This window comes from Prunus avium, chromosome 3, assembly GCF_965620075.1.
Source record: "Prunus avium chromosome 3, drPruAviu1.hap1.1, whole genome shotgun sequence".
Lineage (NCBI taxonomy): Eukaryota > Viridiplantae > Streptophyta > Magnoliopsida > Rosales > Rosaceae > Prunus > Prunus avium.
In genome coordinates this window covers 27,817,773-27,839,170 of record NC_142286.1, presented here as the reverse complement: position 1 = coordinate 27,839,170, position 21,398 = coordinate 27,817,773, and the positions used below count along the sequence as shown (strand labels likewise).

General features: G+C 38.8%; 3 protein-coding genes across 9 annotated transcripts; all 3 read left to right on the top strand.

Annotated features, from left to right (window-relative positions):
• The first annotated feature begins 7,170 nt into the window (after positions 1-7,170).
• LOC110747652 (LEAF RUST 10 DISEASE-RESISTANCE LOCUS RECEPTOR-LIKE PROTEIN KINASE-like 1.3) lies at positions 7,171-19,257 on the top strand. 5 transcript variants are annotated; one of them, XM_088250763.1, is made up of 5 exons: positions 7,171-8,163; positions 17,066-17,089; positions 17,173-17,508; positions 17,614-18,515; positions 18,958-19,257. In XM_088250763.1, exons 1-5 carry the CDS (start codon positions 7,281-7,283, stop codon positions 18,985-18,987), a joined length of 2,175 nt encoding a protein of 724 aa, XP_088106889.1. In that variant the 5' UTR covers positions 7,171-7,280; the 3' UTR covers positions 18,988-19,257. The 5 variants fall into 5 exon arrangements, with proteins under 5 accessions (XP_088106889.1, XP_088106888.1, XP_088106891.1 ...); XM_088250762.1 differs by lacking the exon at positions 18,958-19,257 and having other exon boundaries at positions 7,174-8,163; positions 17,614-18,835; XM_088250765.1 differs by lacking the exons at positions 7,171-8,163; positions 18,958-19,257 and adding an exon at positions 11,159-12,067 and having other exon boundaries at positions 17,614-18,835.
• On the top strand, positions 8,745-10,303 carry LOC148295859 (LEAF RUST 10 DISEASE-RESISTANCE LOCUS RECEPTOR-LIKE PROTEIN KINASE-like 2.1). Of its 3 annotated transcripts, none has more exons than XM_088250771.1 (2): positions 8,745-10,019; positions 10,263-10,303. In XM_088250771.1, exons 1-2 carry the CDS (start codon positions 9,245-9,247, stop codon positions 10,286-10,288), a joined length of 801 nt encoding a protein of 266 aa, XP_088106897.1. In that variant the 5' UTR covers positions 8,745-9,244; the 3' UTR covers positions 10,289-10,303. The 3 variants fall into 3 exon arrangements, with proteins under 3 accessions (XP_088106897.1, XP_088106896.1, XP_088106895.1); XM_088250770.1 differs by having other exon boundaries at positions 10,260-10,303; XM_088250769.1 differs by lacking the exon at positions 10,263-10,303 and adding an exon at positions 10,194-10,249.
• Positions 19,258-20,269: 1,012 nt separating the features above from the next.
• On the top strand, positions 20,270-21,239 carry LOC110750510 (50S ribosomal-like protein). Its single transcript, XM_021950848.2, has one exon. It carries the CDS (start codon positions 20,593-20,595, stop codon positions 21,082-21,084), a length of 492 nt encoding a protein of 163 aa, XP_021806540.2. The 5' UTR covers positions 20,270-20,592; the 3' UTR covers positions 21,085-21,239.
• The last annotated feature ends 159 nt before the right edge of the window (positions 21,240-21,398 follow it).

The window sequence follows — 21,398 nt, the reverse complement described above, 5'->3', positions numbered from 1 at the left end:
ATCGTTACAACTCGGAATTGAGCGTGCCATCAGTCTACGGACTTGTATCAACAAGCTCTACGCAACTATGGCACTCAATTCCCAAAATTCTTTTCCAAACAAAAAGTGACTAAAATAACCCCACCCTCGAGGACAAAAATGTAAAATTCACAAAAAGTAATTAAATAAATAATTATTTGGGACGGGGTGTTACAATGTGGCCATAGTTTATCTCGGACCACAAAATCCTCTAACCTTAGCCGCTACTTCAGCTAGCCGCTAGTGGCTGGTGATAAAAGTATCTGAGTACAACCTAAATTTGCAATAAAGGATGCTCTGCAATAGTGTTTATAAATTTGGTGCAATGGGAAATTCAGCTTCATAAAAGCTATATCAAATTGCCAAAGAACCCAGTTAATTTACTCCACAACACTTAGAAAACAATAGAGTTCATAAGATTATCATGAAGAACAAAACGTTCTTTAGTGTTCAATTTTCCAACTAATTAATTACACCATAACCAGATCATAATTTCAGCAAAACGTTATTTGTTTTACATCATAAATTTCCTAAGGAATTGTGATTACTTCTCGTCCCCATGTCAGTGTTTCATGGAACACTATTTCATCAAGGCCAACAACAATTAATCAAAGTCGGACAAGACATGAAAAATGTAAAGTCAATTAACCAGGCAGGACCAAATAAGTATGTTTTAGGTATATTATTATTAGGTTTTTGAGGATGCTTTTTATTGTTGTTGGATATAAATGATATTCATTTTTGAAACTGGTCAGAATGTGTAAATGAAAACAACATGAAGAAGAAGAAGAAGAAATATATATCAAAGCATTGTCCTCGCAATTGATGCACCCACAGCCGCAACATCATAAGCAGCTTTGTTCTTATCTGTCAGAGGAGAGCTCCCTTCAGAAAATTGGCTTTCACATAATTCAATCAGGTTGCCAGCGTCACTCATGCCTTAGTCAGCAAGCTTAGCGTTACCTGAAGCAAAGGCTTCATTAGCTAGGGGAACATCAGCTTCTGTAACTGTCTTGTAATAGTCAACGCAGGTGGTCAACGAACGGTCTCCTGGGCTATGCTTAAGTAGCTTATTGATTTTGTTCATGCTGTCCATTGCCTTAGCCTTAACCACATCCGCCATTACGACGCCTAAGCCGGCCACACTGCGGTGTAGCTTCAGGGATCTGAGTTTAGAGGGATGACACAGAGATCGTAGTATGGTTTTTTTTGCAGGTTAGGTCGATGAGATTGGCACCCGTTGGAAAATAAGAAACCTTGCAATGGCTTATAGGAACAAATACAATTAGACACAAAGCAATTTCTAGGAGAGATAGCATGAGTTTTGGAGATATTGAATTCTTCATGTTGGCAAGAAAAATTAGGGTTTTGGGGAGTTGGTTTCAATGTCAAATTATGGTGTGAGTTCCTTTATACAGGGTTTGGATGCTGAGACAATAAATGTTGGAAAGAACAACGTACCATGTGTCACACATGATGTGTATATAAACCGCAAGTGGTAATTTTTCATTTTATGGTATATTGTCATTTTTGGATACAATATTAATTTTTTTCACATTATACCTATTGAATTTTGATTTAGTCTTTTAACTATTTTTTATATATTTGTAAGTATATTAATCACTAAAATAATTCGAATCTTCTGCTTGGATTTCCTCTTAGGACTTGACTTTCATTTTCCACACATCACATCATTTAAATTTCAATCCAAATGATTTAAAGTTGACACATTGCGTTTAAACAAAACCCAATTTTTCCATAATTAAAATAGAAAAAGATTTCCTAATTCAAACTTGACGCGTTTTCCATCTTAATTTTCCTTCCTTTCTCTGCAAGCTTCTTCCTTCTTCCCCCAGATTCTATTGTCTCTTCAATAAATAAAAAAATTCCTTCTTTCTCACTGGAAATCAAGTGATGGTAGCCACAACGTTGTTTTGATTAATTTTGAGGATTTTATTTTTTATTTTTGCTACAGATATCTTATTTATATTTTATTATTTTGATCCCTTTTAGATGGACTTTTTTGTGCGTATGTAGGTTTCCATTGGATTCCATGTTTTGTCAATGTAGATTGTAGCTCTTTCTTTTTCGGAGTTGATTTAACAGTAGATTTTTTATAGGGTTGTTCCTTCGATTAGGGTTTGATGATGGGTTCTTTATAAATACAAACGTCTTTCAGCCAAATACAAAATTGATGCAGGGTGCATGAAGAAACAATGGTTATTCTACAATAAGAATTTGCTCGCACAATAATCTTTTTTCATATTCCTCTAGCAAAATTTGCACGCATAATAATTTTTTGAACATTCTTTTTCGAATAGAAATTTAATCCAAGAATTTTTCAATCCAAATCATAGGTGTATAAAAACTATGAAGAATAAGTGGCATTAATTTAGCTAATATGGAGAAGTGAAGGGTATGTCACGTTTTTAGCCATTAGATGGTTTTTAAATGAGGTTGAAGATGAACAATAAAAGTTAAGGAGATCCTAGTAGAGAAAATCAAAGCACAGGATCTTGATAAATTAAAAAACCTTTGCTTGAAATTGAAGTAATTAAAAGACCTTTGTTTTGTCTACTAGTCTTTCCACATTTCTATTTCTACCTTTCTAAAAAATAAAACGTTAATATCTTAAAATTGTAGCAATTTAAAGACTTCTTCTTCCCTAATTTACTCTTAGAGCATCCATAATGGAAGGGTGTATAATGAGGTGTATGTTAAATATACACCCTTTGTGATCGGAATTACCCGCAATGGAGAGGTGTAAACGAGTGTAAATTTGCATCACCACCATGAGATGCAAATTTAGATGCATTACATCTCTTGCAGGTGGGACCTACATGAGAAAATGTGAGAAAAAGTGGACAAAAGTGGGACCTACAACATAAAAGGTGAAAGAAATCAATTATACATCTTTAAATTTACATCTTACCCACTGGAGCAAAAATCACATTTACAACCCCCGGAGGTGTAAAGGAGATGTAAAAGTAGCTTTACACCCCCGAAAATACACCCTCCCACTGTGGATGCTCATCTGACTAAGAAAAAGTAACCTACTTCAAATCATTAAGAAAACTGAATTGTCACTTATTTTTCAAATAGAACTTATAGAGAGTCAATATGAATTTAAGTTTCTTAATTTTAAAAAACTTATGGCATATTTACTAATCCGTAATTGGATTAGGAGGAATTGAATTGAGGATGAATTCATATTGAAGTTGTTTACTAAATCATATGGAATTAGAGTATGAGTAGTGCTAATTACTAAAATATCCTCGTTGTCGGGTTAAATTTGATGGCAAATTTGAAATTTTAAAAATTGTGTGAGGATATAATGGGTAAAAACAATGAATTCCTAATGGGTTAGTTCTCCAAGAATTAGAATATCACCTTCCATCCAAAAATTGAATTCCTCAAAAATCAGGAATTCAATTCCTAATTTTATGTGGACCCCACTTCCTTTTTAATTCCTTGATGTGAATTAAACACAGAAATTCTCTACATGTGGAATTCAATTCCTAATTAGTAAACACATCATTAAAATAAAAGAGGGAGAAAGCGAGCTAAAAGAAAGGGAAAAAAGTAATGGATAATAGAGAAAAAGAAGGAGAAGGAGAGGGAGGCCTTCTAGGGTGTCCATAGAATAGATCACCACTTGGTGCAAATTAAGCCTCTCTTCTGTCAGATAGCCATGACCCAATCATCTGTAGCTTGAAGGCCCATCGGTCTGGAGTTGTTGATTCCCGACCCAATGAGCGACTATTACATGTGCGTAACCATTTTGTATATTTTTCTTAACAATTTTACATTTTTGTAGGACTTGATTTCTACCTAACAGGACTACATTACTAAAATTGCCCACATTAAAACAATCGGTCCAATTTTGTTCCTACCAACTTTACAATGGTTTTTTTTTTTTTTTTTTGGTCGAAATCATATCTCATTTCATTAAACGCCAAATAGGCAAGTGTACAAAGCACAAACCAATGGCACAATAATAGAACCGTAACACAACCGGGACAGAACATCTAAACTCAAACCAAGTCTAGAATAGAGTTCACAAACCCAGTACAATAACATAAACAAACTCAAAATAAAACAACACACATAATGCAGTGGCCCACCCCAAATATAATCAGAGCCCAACAATAAGCATACAGCCCAATTCATACCCAAAACTAGAATTTTGGCAAACCCTAGCCTAAGCATGCAAAAGCCGCCGCCGCCGTTGACCAGAGAACAGGGAGCGCACCACCTCAGCAGAAAGTGAAAGGAGACTTCACCACCGCACAAAACAGCATAGCTGCACACAAAAGACCCACAAATCTGCCAACAAGACCAGAAGTTCCCTAAACCACGAAGCCATATCCACTCAAAGAGATCCACCCATGAATCACCAACTCCACCAAGCTTGAACCTGCCAATGCCCCACAGAAAAATGCAGCAACCGATCAAAGCAAGACCAAGGGAAGTGAAAACCCGAAGCCCAAAGTAACAAGAGAGTGGAAGGTGGTGGTGCAAGCACCAGAGCAAGAGCTCTATACACCTTCCGATGGGGACGCGAGAGATCGCGTTTTGGATTAGCTTCTACAACCCGCAAGAGAGGCCAGATCGAAGAGGGAGGAAAGGAATCCAAGGGGTAAAATGGTTAAAACTATGAAATGGATCGATCCGGGCTGATTCAATTCGATTTTGAGTTGATAACGGCTTTTTTATTCAACACAATTTCTTCCTTCCAATTTGGCCCAGTCCACAGTCAAATATCATCTTAGCTATTGCAAGGAGCTTATAGCTCAAATAATTAAGAGTTGTTATCCATGCACTCTAAGTTCAGTGTTCGAATCCCCCCAATACCGCTTATTTTTTATTATTTATTTTTAAAGCCACCTTAGCTATTATTATCTATGTTGCACGGGTACGGATAGGCCGATATAATACGATACGATTCGGCGATATGACAAAACTCCAAAAACTAGGATACGAGTACGGCACCGATACAATGATTAAAATAATATATATTTAAAAAATAATATAAATAGCAAAAATTAATATTGCATCCATCATGTTATAATCATCCACCATAAGTTCAAAACATAAAACTAAGCACAAAATACAAGTCTCTATAGGATTGCTTAAATCATAAAATAAAATAAAAAAACACATACACACACAAAAACAAATTAAAACATTGTGAAGCCACTTCCTAAATCTCTAACTCGATAGGATTTTATAATTTTGAAAACAACCAAACATATTTTCAAATATTTTCAAAATTACCCCTTAAAAAATCAAAAACGTATCGGGACCGTAGCCTTGAAGTATCAGAAACGTATCGAACAGTCAAACTTTCGAAAAAGTCCACGATACTCCTATGTCCATATCGAAGGCGTATTTTACTGATATCAACATAGGCTATTATACTTGAAATCATGTGAAAACAAAATACTAACAACCATTGAACATAGTATGAACACGTAACCAAAATTGTCCCTCATTCATAAACTAAAAACAGAAGGGGAACCAACCAACAACCTCTTCCAAAGCATCTACCCAAGTGTTCATTAATTTCATATGACTTGAAAAGTAATCATGTAAATTGTATGCACCCCTAATCTGTCAGCTATCGGTGACGTCCATTCTCAAGGCCAAGGAACTAGTCAGAGATAGAGAACTTTGGCCAATATGCAAAGCTCCCGGCAGAAAATGCAAACTATGGGTCACGTCCGATTCATGTGTGTCAATTAAAGTTTCACACTTCTTTTTCTACGTCTTTCAAGAGCTAATTTGCAAATATTCTTCTCCTTAATTTCGATAACTTCCACTTTTCCATCATTTCTTTTTGAATGAGTGACCAATCGAAGGACTGACCACACCAAGATATTGTCACTTTTTCACAAGTGATATCCTAGTCAAGTTCGGAGAAAAAAATTCTGATATAAACCTTTTTCCTTTTTGAAATATGTATTATATGTGTAATTGTATATGTGTTTGGTTGCTCAAGTAGTTGCGATTAAGTGATCTTTTATTGTATCAAAATTGGATAAATAAGAGACTTGGTGAACAAAACAAAGGATTTCTATAGTGTTAAATTTGTGTTCACTTGGCACGTTAATGTTACATTGACGACACCATTATAGATGAGTTGGCAACTCACAAGACAATAACACGATCCGTTAACATGAATTGCCATAAAATTTAGTAGTAAACACGATGGTCTATCAACATAACATCATTTGAAATACGAAATTTTGTGCATTGCTTATTAAAACATTTGTCTAAAGGTGTGCATTTATATGCAAGCAATACGTAATGAGGTCTAGTCCAGCGGAAAAGAGTCTTAACTTGTAGACTAGTGGTCTCCGGTTCGAACTCCTATGACACCTTGGCAGTATGAAAAAACCTCATTCCCCTTCTTAATTTTGGCCCAAAAAAAAAATGCAAACAATACAATTATGGTGTGTTACTAATCAAGGAATTGGAATTGGAATTAGGAATTGAATTCAAATTATGAAGGATTCGTATTTACTTCATATCAAGGAATTAAAAAGTAAGTGGGGCTCACACAAAATTAAGAATTAAATTCCTAATTTTGGAGGAATTCAATTCTTGGGTGGGAGGTGGTATTCTAATTTCTGGAAAACTAACCCATTAGGAATTCATCTTTTTTACCCATTATATCCTCACAAAATTTTAAAAATTCCAAATTTGCCATCTACTTTAACGCAACAACGAAGACATTTTAGTAATTAGTATCACTCTCCTCAATCCATATGGTCTAGTAAACAACTTCAATAGGAATACAGAATCTAACTCTCCTCAATTCATATGGTTTAGTAAACAACTTTAATAGGAATCCGAAATCTAATTCTCCTCAATCCAACTCCTTCTCAATTCAATTCCTCATAATCTGATTACGAATTAGTAAACATGCCATTATAATTAATTAATTAATTAATTAAAGAACTTCTCGAAAGTAAACTATCCCTTTCCTCCTCTTAGACCGTGATTAGGTTGGTGGGAATTGGATGAACCGACACAAGCTAGTTTGTGAGGCCATTTAAAATCAGTGTGTCCTTGCTTGTGAGGGGAGAGGCTTATAGTTAATTTGGCTTGACTTTGAGCAGATAACCCCACTAACGATAAAAATCCCTGTACAGAGAAGAAATTTCTGGCCTGCGTTAAATAAAATTTCTTATTCAAGTCAACAAACCTTTCAAGCACTCATAATTTATGTATCTCTATCTTTGAACAAACTTTCCTTAATGTCACTTGGCTTATCTCCAGTTGCTTCCCCACTGCCCCCCCAACAACCAAACCAAACTTTTAATTCATTTAATTTCTATCAAACAATTTCTCTTCCCCTAAAAAAAAAAAAAATGAAGTCCTGGCTTTTCTTCTCATCCTCTTTTGCCTTCTTTGTTTTCATCAACATTCCTTCAGCCTCAAGCTTTGATGGGTACACAAGTTGTAGCAACAAGTTCAACTGTGGAGAGATCACAAACGTTGGTTTTCCTTTCTGGGGATACGGCAGGCCAGAGAGTTGTGGCTATCCAGGACTGAATCTCACATGTTCCGAGAATGTCACCACTATAGGGATTGTGGGGGTCCAATACAGAGTGTTGAAGATAAACCAAGAAGCTGAAGAAACACTCACACTTGTGAGAGATGACTATTATGACAAAATTTGTTCTCCAAAGTTTGGGGACACCAAACTGAATTCCAATTTCGACTATGTTTCAGGCTCTGTCGATGTTAAATTACTGTATGACTGTACTTCTAGCTCACAAGGTGGCTTCAGTTGCCCCAAGGGTGAAACTTATGGTGATGTGGCCGCCGTACTTGCAGCTTTTCCGGTGCCTCCCATGTGTAAATCAAAGGTGATTCGGATTCAGGACGCAATGGGTCTTGGACTATTTAGTTTTGAGAATGTAACAGAACTTGAACAGGCAGTTAGAGAAGGATTTGAGGTGAAGTATAAGGTGGACAGTGCAAAATGTGATGAGTGTGTTGGTACAAAGGGTGTTTGTGGTTATGATTGGGGTTTGAGTGAGACTGTTTGCTATTGCCCGAATCAAAGTTTTGCGTCCCGGAATTGTTCTGCCACAGCAGAGGCCATAGACAATCCAGTTTTGCCATCAGCTAAAGGTACGAGCTATGAACCCAAATAGATATGCTAACAAGAGTGGTTTTTTGCATTTTAACCTGAATTTCTTAGCTTTTGGCAATTGGGTTCCTTATATCAACTCATTTTTGGTAGTGTTCAACATGACTTCATTTTGTCCCATGGACTTGTGTGCTAGGACTGCAGAAATTTTGAGAATATTTCGCATAGTTTATTGTCAACTGTCTAAAGTTAGTATAGTATACAAGGATTTTTTAACAACCATTTTAATCCTTTGGCAAAGATAGAAATATAATTATATTTAGGAATGATTTTGATGTATTGCCTTTTCTTTGGACTATATGAGACTTTTTCTCATTTACAATAAAGGGTGGATGAAACAGAAGTGTGGATAGATAATTAAATGTTAATGTTCCATCACAATTTGGGGCCATATATATATTAGTGGCCAAAGTAGTGCTGTATTTTCTTTAAGTTAGATGGCTTGTCCCTTTCATATTTTAATCAGGTTGGTAGGAAGTTGGCCTTCTTTTGTCACTATTAAGTAACGCATTAGGGATTTGGTTAAAGATTTGCCTCATCTTTAACCAAAACCCTAACTTGCTAAAATCCTTCAAGCTAAAGTGACCTTTATTCGTCCCCGGTGCGTAGGGTGGTAGAGGGTGGAGGAGGGGTCACTCGGTTTGCCGACAGCGCCTGGCCTCACGTCCTCCCTCTCCATTTGAGATGAAATGGTTGAGATATTTTTGAATGTTCGTTGCTCTGTGGTTATCCTTGTCCAACAAACAAGTCATGGAATCCTTTGTAACTATTATTTTCTTCCTGCCATGTTCTTTGCATTGTACTTATTATTAAATCTTTTGCTAAAGGTCTTTGGTGGTACCTGTCCCAAAACTCCATCATCCATTGACTTCGTCTAGCTTCTGTTTCCCTTACCACACTTCGTTGAAAATTTCAAAGGCCTATAGCTTAAGACTTGGCACAACAACTATATTAAAATAAAACAGGACACTTATTCCTTTTTCATTTCAATCCTTGTGCTTTCCCATTTCATTGATGCTTGAGTTTCCTTGTCCCTCACTCTGAGCTTTTTCCTCCAAAAACATGCATACCCTTCTGCTTCAATCGTTGTTTCCCTTGCTCTTGATCACTTCCTTTCTTTCGATCAACGTTGAGTTAAGTCTATGCCAGGACAAACAATACACAAACTGCAGCGAAGCTATTAACTGCGGTGGCATCGGAGGCATCTCATACCCCTTTTGGGGAGTAAACCGGGCTGATTACTGTGGTCTGCCGGAGTTCGAGGTCAAATGTGTAGACAATGCCCCCGTGATCGACATGTCGAATATCAACTACAGAATTCTTAAAACGGACTCTAGTGCTCCCTCTGTTATAGTTGCTAGGCAGGACTATTGGGAAACTATCTGTCCTCAGACTTATGTCAACACCAGCATCAACTTCTCCATGTTTAATTATACTTCTGGGCTTACAAACCTGACCTTTTACTATGGGTGCAATACAAGTATAGAGATCCCGCAGCTGACCTCTAGGTCCCAAGTTTGCAATACAAACAACGGTAACATCAATGTTTCGTATCCCCTAGTTGATCTTGGTTCAGTCACTAACGGCGCCTGTACAAATGAGGTCATTGTTCCGGTTTTCACAACAGCTTTTGCGGCTCTAGTGGCCAATCAAATGACTATCAAAGAAGCAGTAGATGGGGGCTTTGAATTGGAATTGGAGATTGATAATGGTCCATGCAACAACTGTGAGAAATCAGGAGGGAAGTGTGGGCTTAACACTACTGGTGGATTCAGTTGCTTTTGCCTGGATCGGGCCTATGCAAGCGTATGTAATGCAACTGCACCCGGAGCACAAGGTATGTCCGTCCCTTGTCATTCTCTTATAAATTACAGACTAGGAAGTTGGCCTTATTTTGTCACTTTAAGGAACACATTAGGGATTTGGTTAAAGATTTGCCTCATCTTTAACCAAAACCCTAACTTGCTAAAATCCTTCAAGCTAAAGTGACCTTTATGTATATCTTTACTAGGTTTATATATTCAAAACACATACCTTGATCCGGCATTGTGACAATTACTGTATTGGAATTCTGCAGCAGGCTCCTTGACTGGTTCATCGGTTTAGGCAGATTTGCAGTAGGGTAGTTTCTCTATGCTATACGGCTCTTGAATCTCTTCTTGATGGGGTAGAATGATATGAGAATGTTTTTGCCGTTAGCATAGGGACCTCCCTTTTATAGGTATAGTTTAAGAATCCTCCTCATCATGGATTACTTAAACTCCTTTAACCATAAGGATTAGGTATCTCAATCCCTTTAAAGTTAGGAAACCTTAAGCACTTGTATTTATCTGAAACAGTCATATATCAAGCCTTAAAATTAATCGATCAATGTAATCCTAATTGACATTGAACTAGTTATCCTTAAGTGATTAGAAGACCATCTTAGAGTTTGTATTAGAATGCAAATCTTACACTTTATTCGTCCCCCGCGCATTGGTAGAGGGTGGAGGAGGGGTCACTCGGTTTGCCGCCAGCACCTGGCCTCACGTCCTCCCTCTCCATTTGAGATGAAATGATTGAGATATTTTTGAATGTTTGTTGCTCTGTGGTTATCCTTGACCAGCCAACAAGTCATGGAATCCTTTCTAACTATTATTTTCTTCCTGCCATGTTCTTTGCATTGTACTTATTATAAGTCTTTTGCTAAAGGTTTTTGGTGGTACCTGTCCCTAAACTCCATCATCCATTGACTTCGTCTAGCTTCTGGAAGAACATATTTTCCAGCCCTCATGAGAACACCTCCACATCATTTGAGTGGGTTAGGAAATTAATTAGAAATATAAACAAATATGGAAATAGAATAATTAAAAGTAGTGCACGCCTTTTCGGGATTGGCTGGTGTGCCAAGAAATTCAAACAAGAATGAGAAAAGAAACAGAGAAAACGAGTTAGGCTTCTGTTTCCTTTACCACACTTCATTGAAAATTTCAAAGGCCTATAGCTTAAGACTTGGCACAACAACTATATTAAAATAAAACAGGACACTTATTCCTTTTTCATTTCAATCCTTGTGCTTCCCCATTTCATTGATGCTTGAGTTTCCTTGTCCCTCACTCTGAGCTTTTTCCTCCAAAAACATGCATACCCTTCTGCTTCAATCGTTGTTTCCCTTGCTCTTGATCACTTCCTTTCTTTCGATCAACGTTGAGTTAAGTCTAAGCCAGTATGAACAACATACAAACTGCAGCGAAGATATTAACTGCGGTGGCATCAGACTCTCATACCCCTTTTGGGGAGTAAACCGAGCTAATTACTGTGGTCCGCCAGGGTTCGAGGTTAAATGCCTAGAGAATGTCACCATGATCAACATATCGAGTATCAACTACAGAATTCTTAAAACCGACTCTAGTGCTCCCTCTGTTACAGTTGCCAGGCAGGACTATTGGGGAACTATCTGTCCTCCGACTTATGTCAACACCAGCATCAACTTCTCTCTGTTTGATTATACTTCTGTGCTTACAAACCTGACCTTTTACTACGCGTGCAATACAACTATCCCGGTGCCGGGGGTTACTTCCCAAGTTTGCAGTACGAACAACGGTGACATTGCTGTTTGGTCTTTAACCCGGAGTCTCCCAGTTCCTACCGGAGCCTGTGCAACTGGGGTCAGTGTTCCGGTTTTTACGACAGCTGCTCTGGCTCTAGAGGACAATCGAACAACTCTGCAGGAAGTCGTAGATGGGGGCTTTGAATTGGGATTGGAGATTGATAATGTTCAATGCAACAATTGTGTGGACTCAGGAGGGACGTGTGGGCTTAACACGACAACTGGTGGATTCAGTTGCTTTTGCCTGGATCAGGCCTATGCAACCGTATGTAATGCAACTGCACCCGGAGCACAAGGTATGTCTGTCCCTTGTCATTCTCTTCTAAATTACAGACTAGGAAGATGTTAGAAGTTTTTGTGTCATTGAATCCCAGGATTGGTAGCATCCACACTTTTTTATTACAAAGTAGATAGCTACCTACGTGTGTGATTAGGCTCGTCTGTTAAAAACCCGGGTTGGAAATTGGGAATTGTGTGCTATGTAGTCCATGTCCAAGTAAGATTAATCCATGGTAGTTAGAAGCAGAACACAGAAACTGCCGAGCTTCACAGATACAAGAATAGGTCTGTGACTATGTGAGAGATGATGTTGCTATGAGCTTCAGCAATTAAACATGTTGCATAGAAAATTTCTGTCAACCAATTGAACCTTGAGCCCTTAAGATTGTTCCTGTTTTGGTCATTTTGATCCTTTGGCACAAGCATCAAGTTGGAAGTCCTGATGGTGCCAGAGTCAACCCTTTTTGTTGCCCTCCCTGGACTGCAAAACTGTGCCGTATTACATGCTCCAAGCAGCCTAAGAAATATAGCCACCAGACATCTTATATACAATCCCATTGAAGTCGGTGTCAGTCGCCCTTTGTTGACTTTGATCATCCAACATGGAAATAAGATAGTTTTATTAATCTAAGTGCAGAGAGGTTTAGGTGCACAAATTCAAAACTTGGCTAATTTTCTATCAAGGTGTGCTGGTTGGTTATACAACCAATACAAATTTCGTGCTAAGACCGCCTGCAAAGTTGACCATAACTATGTTAGAGAGAGAGAGAGAGAGAGAGAGAGACTTGGTCACCAAATAAATTTTCCATTGACTACAAGCACTCTTAACGTTCCAATAGAACCTTCTATTTTTAATATGTAAAAAATATAATATAAAAATAAGATTAATCCAACGTTAACTTCGTCACATCCCCATCTATTTGTCTTCACAGTCGTACTTTAGAGATGAAGGCATTCGCATTCATCTTCTCTTCTTTCCCACAACTTTGAATAGTATTCTCTCTCTCTCTCTCTCTCTCTCTCTGAAAATGAATCTCTATCCCTTCCAAAAGATCTCTTTTCTCCTTGTGATCACAAGTACTATATGCCTATTGTATATTCCAAGATCTTTGGGTGAGAAGGATGATGAGCAATTCCTCAACTGCAGCGTTTCGTTTCAATGCGCAAATATTCCGAATATTGGTTACCCTTTTTGGGGATCAAGCCGGCCCGATTATTGTGGCTACCCGGAATTCAAGTTGAACTGCACCGGGGACGCCCCGGTGATCTCATTCCAGGACGAAGATTATCGAGTCCTGGATATCAACCAAAGTGCAAGTACTTTCAGAATCGCTAGGACAGACTACTGGAACAACGTTTGTCCTGTGTCACCTGGCAACACCACAATAGAATTAAACCATGTAGAATATGCTTCAGATGTTCAAGAACTACTGCTGTTCTATGACTGCCCCCCACTCAGTATTCCTCTTCCAATTCAGCTAACAAGTCAGTTCAACTGCAGCATAAACAGCACTGCCAATTACATCAATTACTTTGTCACACAAAACCTCACGAATTCCGCGCTCAAGAATATTAGCGGTACCTTTGGAACGTGCAACACGACTATCACTACCCGCGTTTCGCAATCAGCGAGTGTGAATTTGGCTATGAATTCGACCAAGGACAATCTAGTTGCTAATCTTGATTCCGGGTTTGGGTTGACATGGGATGCGAGTAATAACTTGTGTAAGCAATGTAACGAAACTGGTGGTCAGTGCGGGTACAATACATCTACAACTGAGTTCACCTGCTATTGCAAGGATGGACCTAATCCCTCGAACTGTGCAGGTATGCATGCGCTTGTAATCTTTTTGGTCTTAATTCCTTGTCTTCGGGGCTTTTTATCAAACACCTACATGTCATATGTGGGTCGTTTAGAATCTTTATGCTACTTTCAATCCCTTCACCATGGAAAACCCTCCTTCTTAGCAACCAATGCCAAAGGGCTTTGGCTCAGGTTAGAGAGTTGTATAGAAATCTAGCGTTTAGGCTAACTACTTCTTGATTCCTCTATGTTTTCTTTTAGTATATAGTCTGGTCTAGAAACAAGTGAAGGGCGAAAGCAAGATTGGGTTTTTGAGTTGGGTCTCAGAAGAAGATGAAGTTAGAACTTTCACCTATACCAAACATTTTCTTACTCCTTTCACATAGCCATGGAAAACCCGTGCGGCATTCCATTGGAAACTTCAAGTTGGGTTCTTCTGGTTTTTTAATATCATCTCCACAATTAGCTAGGCTGGCCATTTCCATGCCAAAACAAAACCACATGATTCATACCACGTGTTATGTTTCATATGTTCTGACTTCTGAGTTATCTAGGCTGCTATGACATTTACTATAATGACCTTATCTGAATTTAGAAACTTGTATGAATTTGTTTAGCTTTTGGTCTAGTCACAACGCACAGAAAATTCCCTAGGTACAAGTCAAAGAAATTAATTTCCGTGTTTGATTTTTGTTGAATGAAATCACACAAGCATGCATGTTGCATACATTAAACTATTAAAAGGTCGTAGGTCCATTTAATAAATTCTTAATAAAGATTGTTCTTTCATAATATACCTTTATAATAGCTACAGTTCGTCAATAAAACAAAGCTTTCATTTCATGTGCGCGGTGGTTGTGCTTTTTTATTAAATATATAGCATTGTAGGAACTGAAAATGTCTTACTCCACTTGCATATGCTATCATGAATACTTAATTGCTATCCGAAAAAATGTTCTAAGTTCGAGTTGTAGCACCAGTGTAGTGTGTGTGATTTTAGCATATTATTGTCCTTCTGAATAAAAAAAGTCTTAAAAACAATATTAAAGAATCTTCGAACAAAAGTAAAATATAATAATTTCTGTCTCAGAAAAAGGTGGTCGATAATTTAATATATTTACCTGAGAAAAAGTATATTTACCCGGGAAAAAGGTATGGGTGTAGTAGAAGTTTTCTGCCTAAGAAAAACATGCCCAAAAATTGTAGGAGATTTTCTTCTTTTCACATTCAAAGCCCTCCTCCCAATTCATCAACTACCCTTTTGAAAAATTGCAAGTTTGGAGTTCACACTGTTTGACTCTACCTTTGAAGTTGACCAGGAGTAGTCTACTAAATCTAATAAATAATGATTTTAATTCCTTGAATTACGAAAATACCCATAAATTATAGAACAGAAAGAACTCATTAAAGTAAATAAGATAACATATTTGGTCAGCAGCCTCCAAAATATTCAAAAGCTGTGTGCACTGTCCAACCACAACAGTCCAAGTCAACTAACGCCGGCCATGTGATCAAACCAAAACCTCATTGCATTTCATCACTCAACTCTCTAAGCCACTTCCCGCCTCGCCCACCACACACCCAAACGCCGTTGTTTTCCCGCCCCTTCCCCAATGCACCCACTCTTCCTCCTCCTCCTCCTCCTCTTCTTCTTCTACTCCTTCGAGGTTACGACGTCGTTTCCCTCGAATACAAACCTCTCCAACTGCTCCCGAACCTTCGACTGCGGCCCGCTCCGAAACCTCTCGTACCCGTTCACCGGCGGGTCCCGCCCCGCCTACTGCGGCCCGCCGGAGTTTCATATCAACTGCGTCAACGACTCGCCGGAGCTGACCATCTTGTCGCTGAGTTACCGAGTTCTCCAACTCGACCCGGTTCGTCGGAATCTTAAGCTGGCCCGCTCAGACCTCTGGACCTCGACCTGCACAGACAAGGTCTTCAACTCAACTATGAAATCCGAGTTCTTCGCCTACAACGAGAGCGACGACATGGACGTGACCATTTTCTACGGCTGCAATTCGACGATCACTACGCCGAAGCTCTCGAATTGGTTCCACTGCAACAACAATCTGGCTTTCAACGACTCTTACTACTTGATCGGGCCGGTCCCGCTAGACCCGATTATGAGCACTTTCAAGTGTCAGATTGGAATTACGGTGTCGATTCTCAAAACCACGGCGGCGAAGCTCGTCGCCAATCGGTCGCTGTTTCAGGAAGCGATCAATGAAGGCTTCACTGTTAACTATACCAACCCTTATGATAATCAATGCGCTCAGTGTCTTGGTGTAAATGGGCTGTGTGGGTTTGACTCGGGTTCGAGCAAACCCGTTTGCATTTGCGGCAATCGGGTTTGTGACCCAGCAGGTATTTTCAACAGTCTTTGAAGTTTTGATTGGTTTTTTTTTCTCTCATGGGTTTTGTAGAATTTACTCATAGTAGTTTTGGGCAATTTTTAGGTAGTGTTTTGAGTGCTCAGTATCCAAAAATGGCTTCTTTGTCTTCTGGTTTTGTTACCTTACTTAACTCCTATGTTGATTTTGATGACACCAAACAGAGGAATAGCCTTTTATGCACTGTTTTGCTCTTACTCCCTCTTTGGAAGACCATTGCACTACTTAACTAGTGTTAGGATCTCAATCTTTCATAGATTCATTTGCTTTGGTACATGAGTTTTTGGTTGCTTCGGTTTTTCAAACGGGCTTCGGGGTCTAGCTGAAGACAGGACAAGTAGATGGCTAATGTGTAATGAGCATTCAACTAGATAGATGGCTGATTCCGTCCACTGCTCATCAGTTTCCCGTAAATACGTTCACTTGGTTCTTAGAAGATAGAAGTTGTCACAAATTGTGATTTGTTTAATGAGCTATAATGTAATGCTATCAGTTCCTTGTGCATATTGGAGAGAAAGAACAATGGCTTTCTCCATGTTTGGATTGCTTTGTTTTCAGTGACATGCTATTTGTATCTGTAGCCTGATATGGATAAGGGGTTTCAGACAAAAATTAATTGGGCAATTCAAAATTTAGATTCGTCTTAGTTAGTTTTGACATTCATGGAAATTCCACAGGTTATTATAAGAGTAAATTCCACAAGTTACTATGAAGAGTTTGTTTTTCCTTTTTTGGTATTGAGAACTTTATAGTCTACAAAATATTTCTATATCTGTTATACAATTTTCAACTAATGTTGCTTTATCTTTTGGCTGTTTCAGGAAAAAAGAAGGAAATAGCAATAGGTAATACTTCGCATCATTAATAACATATTGATGACATCATGGCAGAAAGAAGAAAATTTAAGCAATATTTGTTTCATCTTCAGGTCTTGCTGTAGGAGGTGCAATCCTTTTTGGCATTTTCATAGGATTCTATATATATTCTTTCATACAAAAAAAGAAGAAGAAACGTGCTGCACTAGCTCAAAGCAAAGAGATTCCGACACCCCTCACGAGCAAAAGCATTGCTACTCCCTCAACTAATCTCTCTCAATCTCAAAGCATCCCTTCGTATCCTTCCTTTACTTCAAAGTCAGACTATGATAAGGGGAGCACTTACTTTGGAGTTCAGGTCTTCAGCTATACTGAATTAGAGGAAGCCACTGAAAATTTCAATCCTGCTAAAGAACTTGGAGACGGAGGATTTGGCACTGTTTACTATGGTTTGAAAATACTTCCTTTTGCATCTCTATAAGTTACCAATTTCACTCACCAATAAATACTTGTTAATTCTGTTTTGTAATATTTTCTTTTAATTGCTTGATCAGGTAAGCTACAGGATGGCCGTGTAGTTGCAGTGAAGCGCCTTTACGAGAACAATTTCAAACGTGTGGAGCAGTTTATGAATGAGGTCGAGATCTTAACTCGTCTCGAACACCGGAACCTTGTCAAGCTGTACGGATGCACCTCAAGACGCAGCCGAGAACTCCTCCTTGTTTACGAGTATATTCCTAATGGAACAGTGGCTGACCATCTCCATGGGAAAAGAGTCGAATCCGGGTTTCTTAGTTGGCCTGTTCGATTGAGCATCGCCATAGAGACAGCTGATGCACTGGCTTTCCTTCACCGCAATGATGTAATACACCGTGATGTCAAGACCAACAATATTCTCATAGACAACGACTTTTGTGTGAAGGTCGCTGATTTTGGGCTCTCAAGATTGTTCCCCAACGATGTCACGCATGTTTCAACTGCTCCACAAGGGACCCCCGGCTATGTTGATCCTGAGTATTACCAATGCTATCAACTCACGGACAAGAGTGACGTATATAGCTTTGGCGTGGTCTTGATCGAGCTCATATCATCATTACAAGCAGTGGATACCAATAGGCACCGGCACGATATAAATTTGGCCAACATGGCCATCAACAAAATTCAAAATCATTTAGTGAATGAGTTGGTTGATCCTCTTCTTGAGTTCGAAACGAACTATGCTGTCAGGAGGATGGCAACAGCTGTGGCAGAATTGGGCTTCCGGTGTTTGCAACAGGAGAGGGACATGAGGCCAACCATGGACGAAGTGTTGGATGGTTTGAGAGCAATCCAGAATGAAGATCTTGGTTCAGAAAACGGTGAAGCAGTTGTGCTGGATATCGGGGCAGATGATGTTGGACTCTTGAGGAACATGCCTCCCCCACTCTCACCAGACTCAGCTGGAACTGATAAATTGGTTAGCAGCTCTACCCAACCTAGTTCCTTTTAGCACTTCAGATTTCCATATCCTCCCATATCCACCTCTTTCCTGCTTTTTGGTGAGCTTCAGCCTCCAGTTCTAAAATAGATGGTAAAAAGTATTGTATACTCATAATCAGATCCTCTGGACTGGATTCAAACTTCATTGTCTTTCTATATGCTTTGTTTTCTTTTGATGTTTATAGAAGATATACTGTAGAGGCATCACTATTTGATCCAAGCCAGCCAATGTACATAAATGAATGAAGCTGTCAGCACTTGGAATGTATTTTTATGTACAAAACTACCTTCTTCTTCTCTCTTTTTTTTCCTTATAATCAGTTTCAAGATATCACAAACGCATGGGTTTTTTCCGGTAAATCTTGGCATTTAAAAATGAATTTTTTTCCTCTTTTAATTTTTGTTCTTCAACTTAACAGGTTTATAAGAGGTGGGACAAAACTATTTAACCCAACTGGTGGTGGTGGAAGCTCAGACTCAGAGTTCAACAAAATCTCATGGTGGATAACTTGTAAATTTCGGAAAGCACCATTGTCATACGCGGATAGTGGACTAACTTTTGGTACAATACTTTCTTCGCTACAAGGTGCGGCAGAGATGGCCTTTGTTGCCACTACGATATTTTGGGTTTTGGTTTTGCCATTTTTTTTTTTTTCTCTATACAGTTATGAATAATTATACATTTATATATACACAATCAACTTACAATTATTTGAGTATATCTATTTGAGCAACCAAAAAAAAATCATGTAAATATGCAATTATATTTCCCAAGAGAAGAAGCCTCACATACTTCCTTTCCCATACAAAAGCCTTTCCAATTCCTCCTATTTGTTGTATGAATTGACTAAAGGCTCGTTTCGAAGTGATTCTGAGAGCCAAAGTCACTTATGGGGAGAGGGTTTGAATTTAAGGAATTTATTAAGATACAATTTAGAATGGTTTAGCAAGTTTAGGGCTCCAAATTTAGAATTTAGGGTTTATGGCGAATCAACGCTAAAGATTAAATATATTTATATTAGCTTTGGTCATATCGAGTCGGATGTATAACGGTTTGACACAAAAATAGACATTTATTAACCAGTCATTGTTAATTTTTGAAACATGTTTAATACGATAGTGACAAACTTTCTTTGTGGAAGTTACTTTTATTTTTTAAAATTCTAAAGCTTATAAATTCATCTTTCATTTATATTCTTTTTAATAATATGCGTGGACATTTGTTTTGTAAGGCAGTACAAATAAGTTTCTAGTGCATTATAAGATCTAATTTTTATTTATTATATACATGAAGTTATTCATAATTTTTTTATAATACATTTTGTCAACACAGTAAAAAATAAGTAAATACGACACAAAGTTATTAGTAAATGCACTACTAGTTTGTATTTATATATTTGGACACAATAAGTTAATCTTCGGGTCTTAAGAAAAACGCACATAGCGAGTGTATGACATTACTAATTGATTGAGATCCAACAACAGCCAAATTTCGTTTCCAACTCTCCCTTCATCATCATCAACCAAAAGCAAGACTTAAAAACAAACAAGAATATCAAAATCAATTCATCAAATCCGTCCCCAAAATAAGAACAAAATTCTTGGCTTCGGCCGACTCATCCTCTTCTAAGATTCCAATCAACAAGCAAAGATCTCCTCACAGGCCGCCACGTGGAAGCATAGATGGCCTGCAACCCAAATGGCCCCAAGAAGAAGCCAAAGAGTCTAAGAGGCCCATGACCGAAAGCAAAAGTTACACAAGACAGAAGAATCCATAAAGCCGTTTCCTCGTTCCTCTTGTTCACTCATTTGTTTCTCCAGAGCCCCACCCCCTCCAATATCAAATTCCAGTTCTTCTCTTTCTCTCTTCTCTATCTCTACCCAAAAAAATATATTAAAATATTATTAAAAAGAGTGCATTTTTCAGCTCCATTTGCTCACTCCAAACAGTGAATAAAGCAATCCCATCCTGATCCTCCCATGGCCTCCTCAGATCAGATCTCGCCTTCTCTCTCCAATTAACAACGAATTTACACTACAACTTATCCTAATTCATGGCGACCTTGCAGAAATTCAAGCTCTTAGCTACCCAATGCGCCGTAGCCGGAAGCCCCACCCGGAGCCCATCCGCCAGCCCAGTCATTCACCTCCGCCGCCGCAAAACCCTACGAATGTTCCTCTCCCGCACCGACCGCCGCCGATTTACTAGCCGGAGCAACTCCGACCCTCCGGTAATCAACGGCGATGAAGACGACGACGATGATCGGCCGCAGAAGAGCAAGGAGGTCGCGAAGGTTCGGCACAAGCTTAAGGACCTCTTCGTCTCCTCGCCGCCTTTCGAAGATAGGGTTTCGGATAGGAGCCGAGAAATTGAACAAGAAGAGCGAGGGTTATTGTCGGCGACCGGAAGTGTCGGTGGTGTCGGTTCTGGTGGCTTCGCGAGCCGCCGCGGTGCAGGCTTGTCGCTTCGGCCATTAGCGGCGTCGTTTCGATGTAGATTACTGAAACGAGCTTGGCGGCCTGTGCTCGTCACCATCCCCGAGTAGGCGTTCTCAATTTTCTGTGGATGTACGGATTATTCCAAAAGTTTAAATTTTTTTTTTTCTTTTGTGGTTCTTGGAAATATTAATTTTTGGTGCTCTCGGTCTCGGAGTGTAATTTTAGATTAGAAATATAAATAAATAACTAATGGGATTATAAATCGGGATTTTAATATTATTTTGGCGCCGTTCGTTGCGTCACGACGTAACGGGCCTTTGAGTCAGAGCATCTTTAACGGCCTTTGCTTTGCGACGAAACTGGCTACAGAACGTGAGAGCAGCAGCGGCTCATATTAGCAGCAGCGGCGTATTTTATCAGC

Bases quoted from the DNA above. Each gene is read 5' to 3' on its own strand.
- LOC110747652 (XM_088250762.1), top strand. From the start codon at position 7,281: ATGTCACTTGGCTTATCTCCAGTTGCTTCCCCACTGCCCCCCCAACAA. The intron at 8,164-17,065 runs GTACGAGCTATG...TGGCTGTTTCAG, and splicing joins AGTTTTGCCATCAGCTAAAG to GAAAAAAGAAGGAAATAGCA. The intron at 17,090-17,172 runs GTAATACTTCGC...TTTCATCTTCAG, and splicing joins AAAGAAGGAAATAGCAATAG to GTCTTGCTGTAGGAGGTGCA.
- LOC148295859 (XM_088250769.1), top strand. From the start codon at position 9,245: ATGCATACCCTTCTGCTTCAATCGTTGTTTCCCTTGCTCTTGATCACT. The intron at 10,020-10,193 runs GTATGTCCGTCC...TATCTTTACTAG, and splicing joins AACTGCACCCGGAGCACAAG to GTTTATATATTCAAAACACA.
- LOC110750510 (XM_021950848.2), top strand. From the start codon at position 20,593: ATGGCGACCTTGCAGAAATTCAAGCTCTTAGCTACCCAATGCGCCGTA.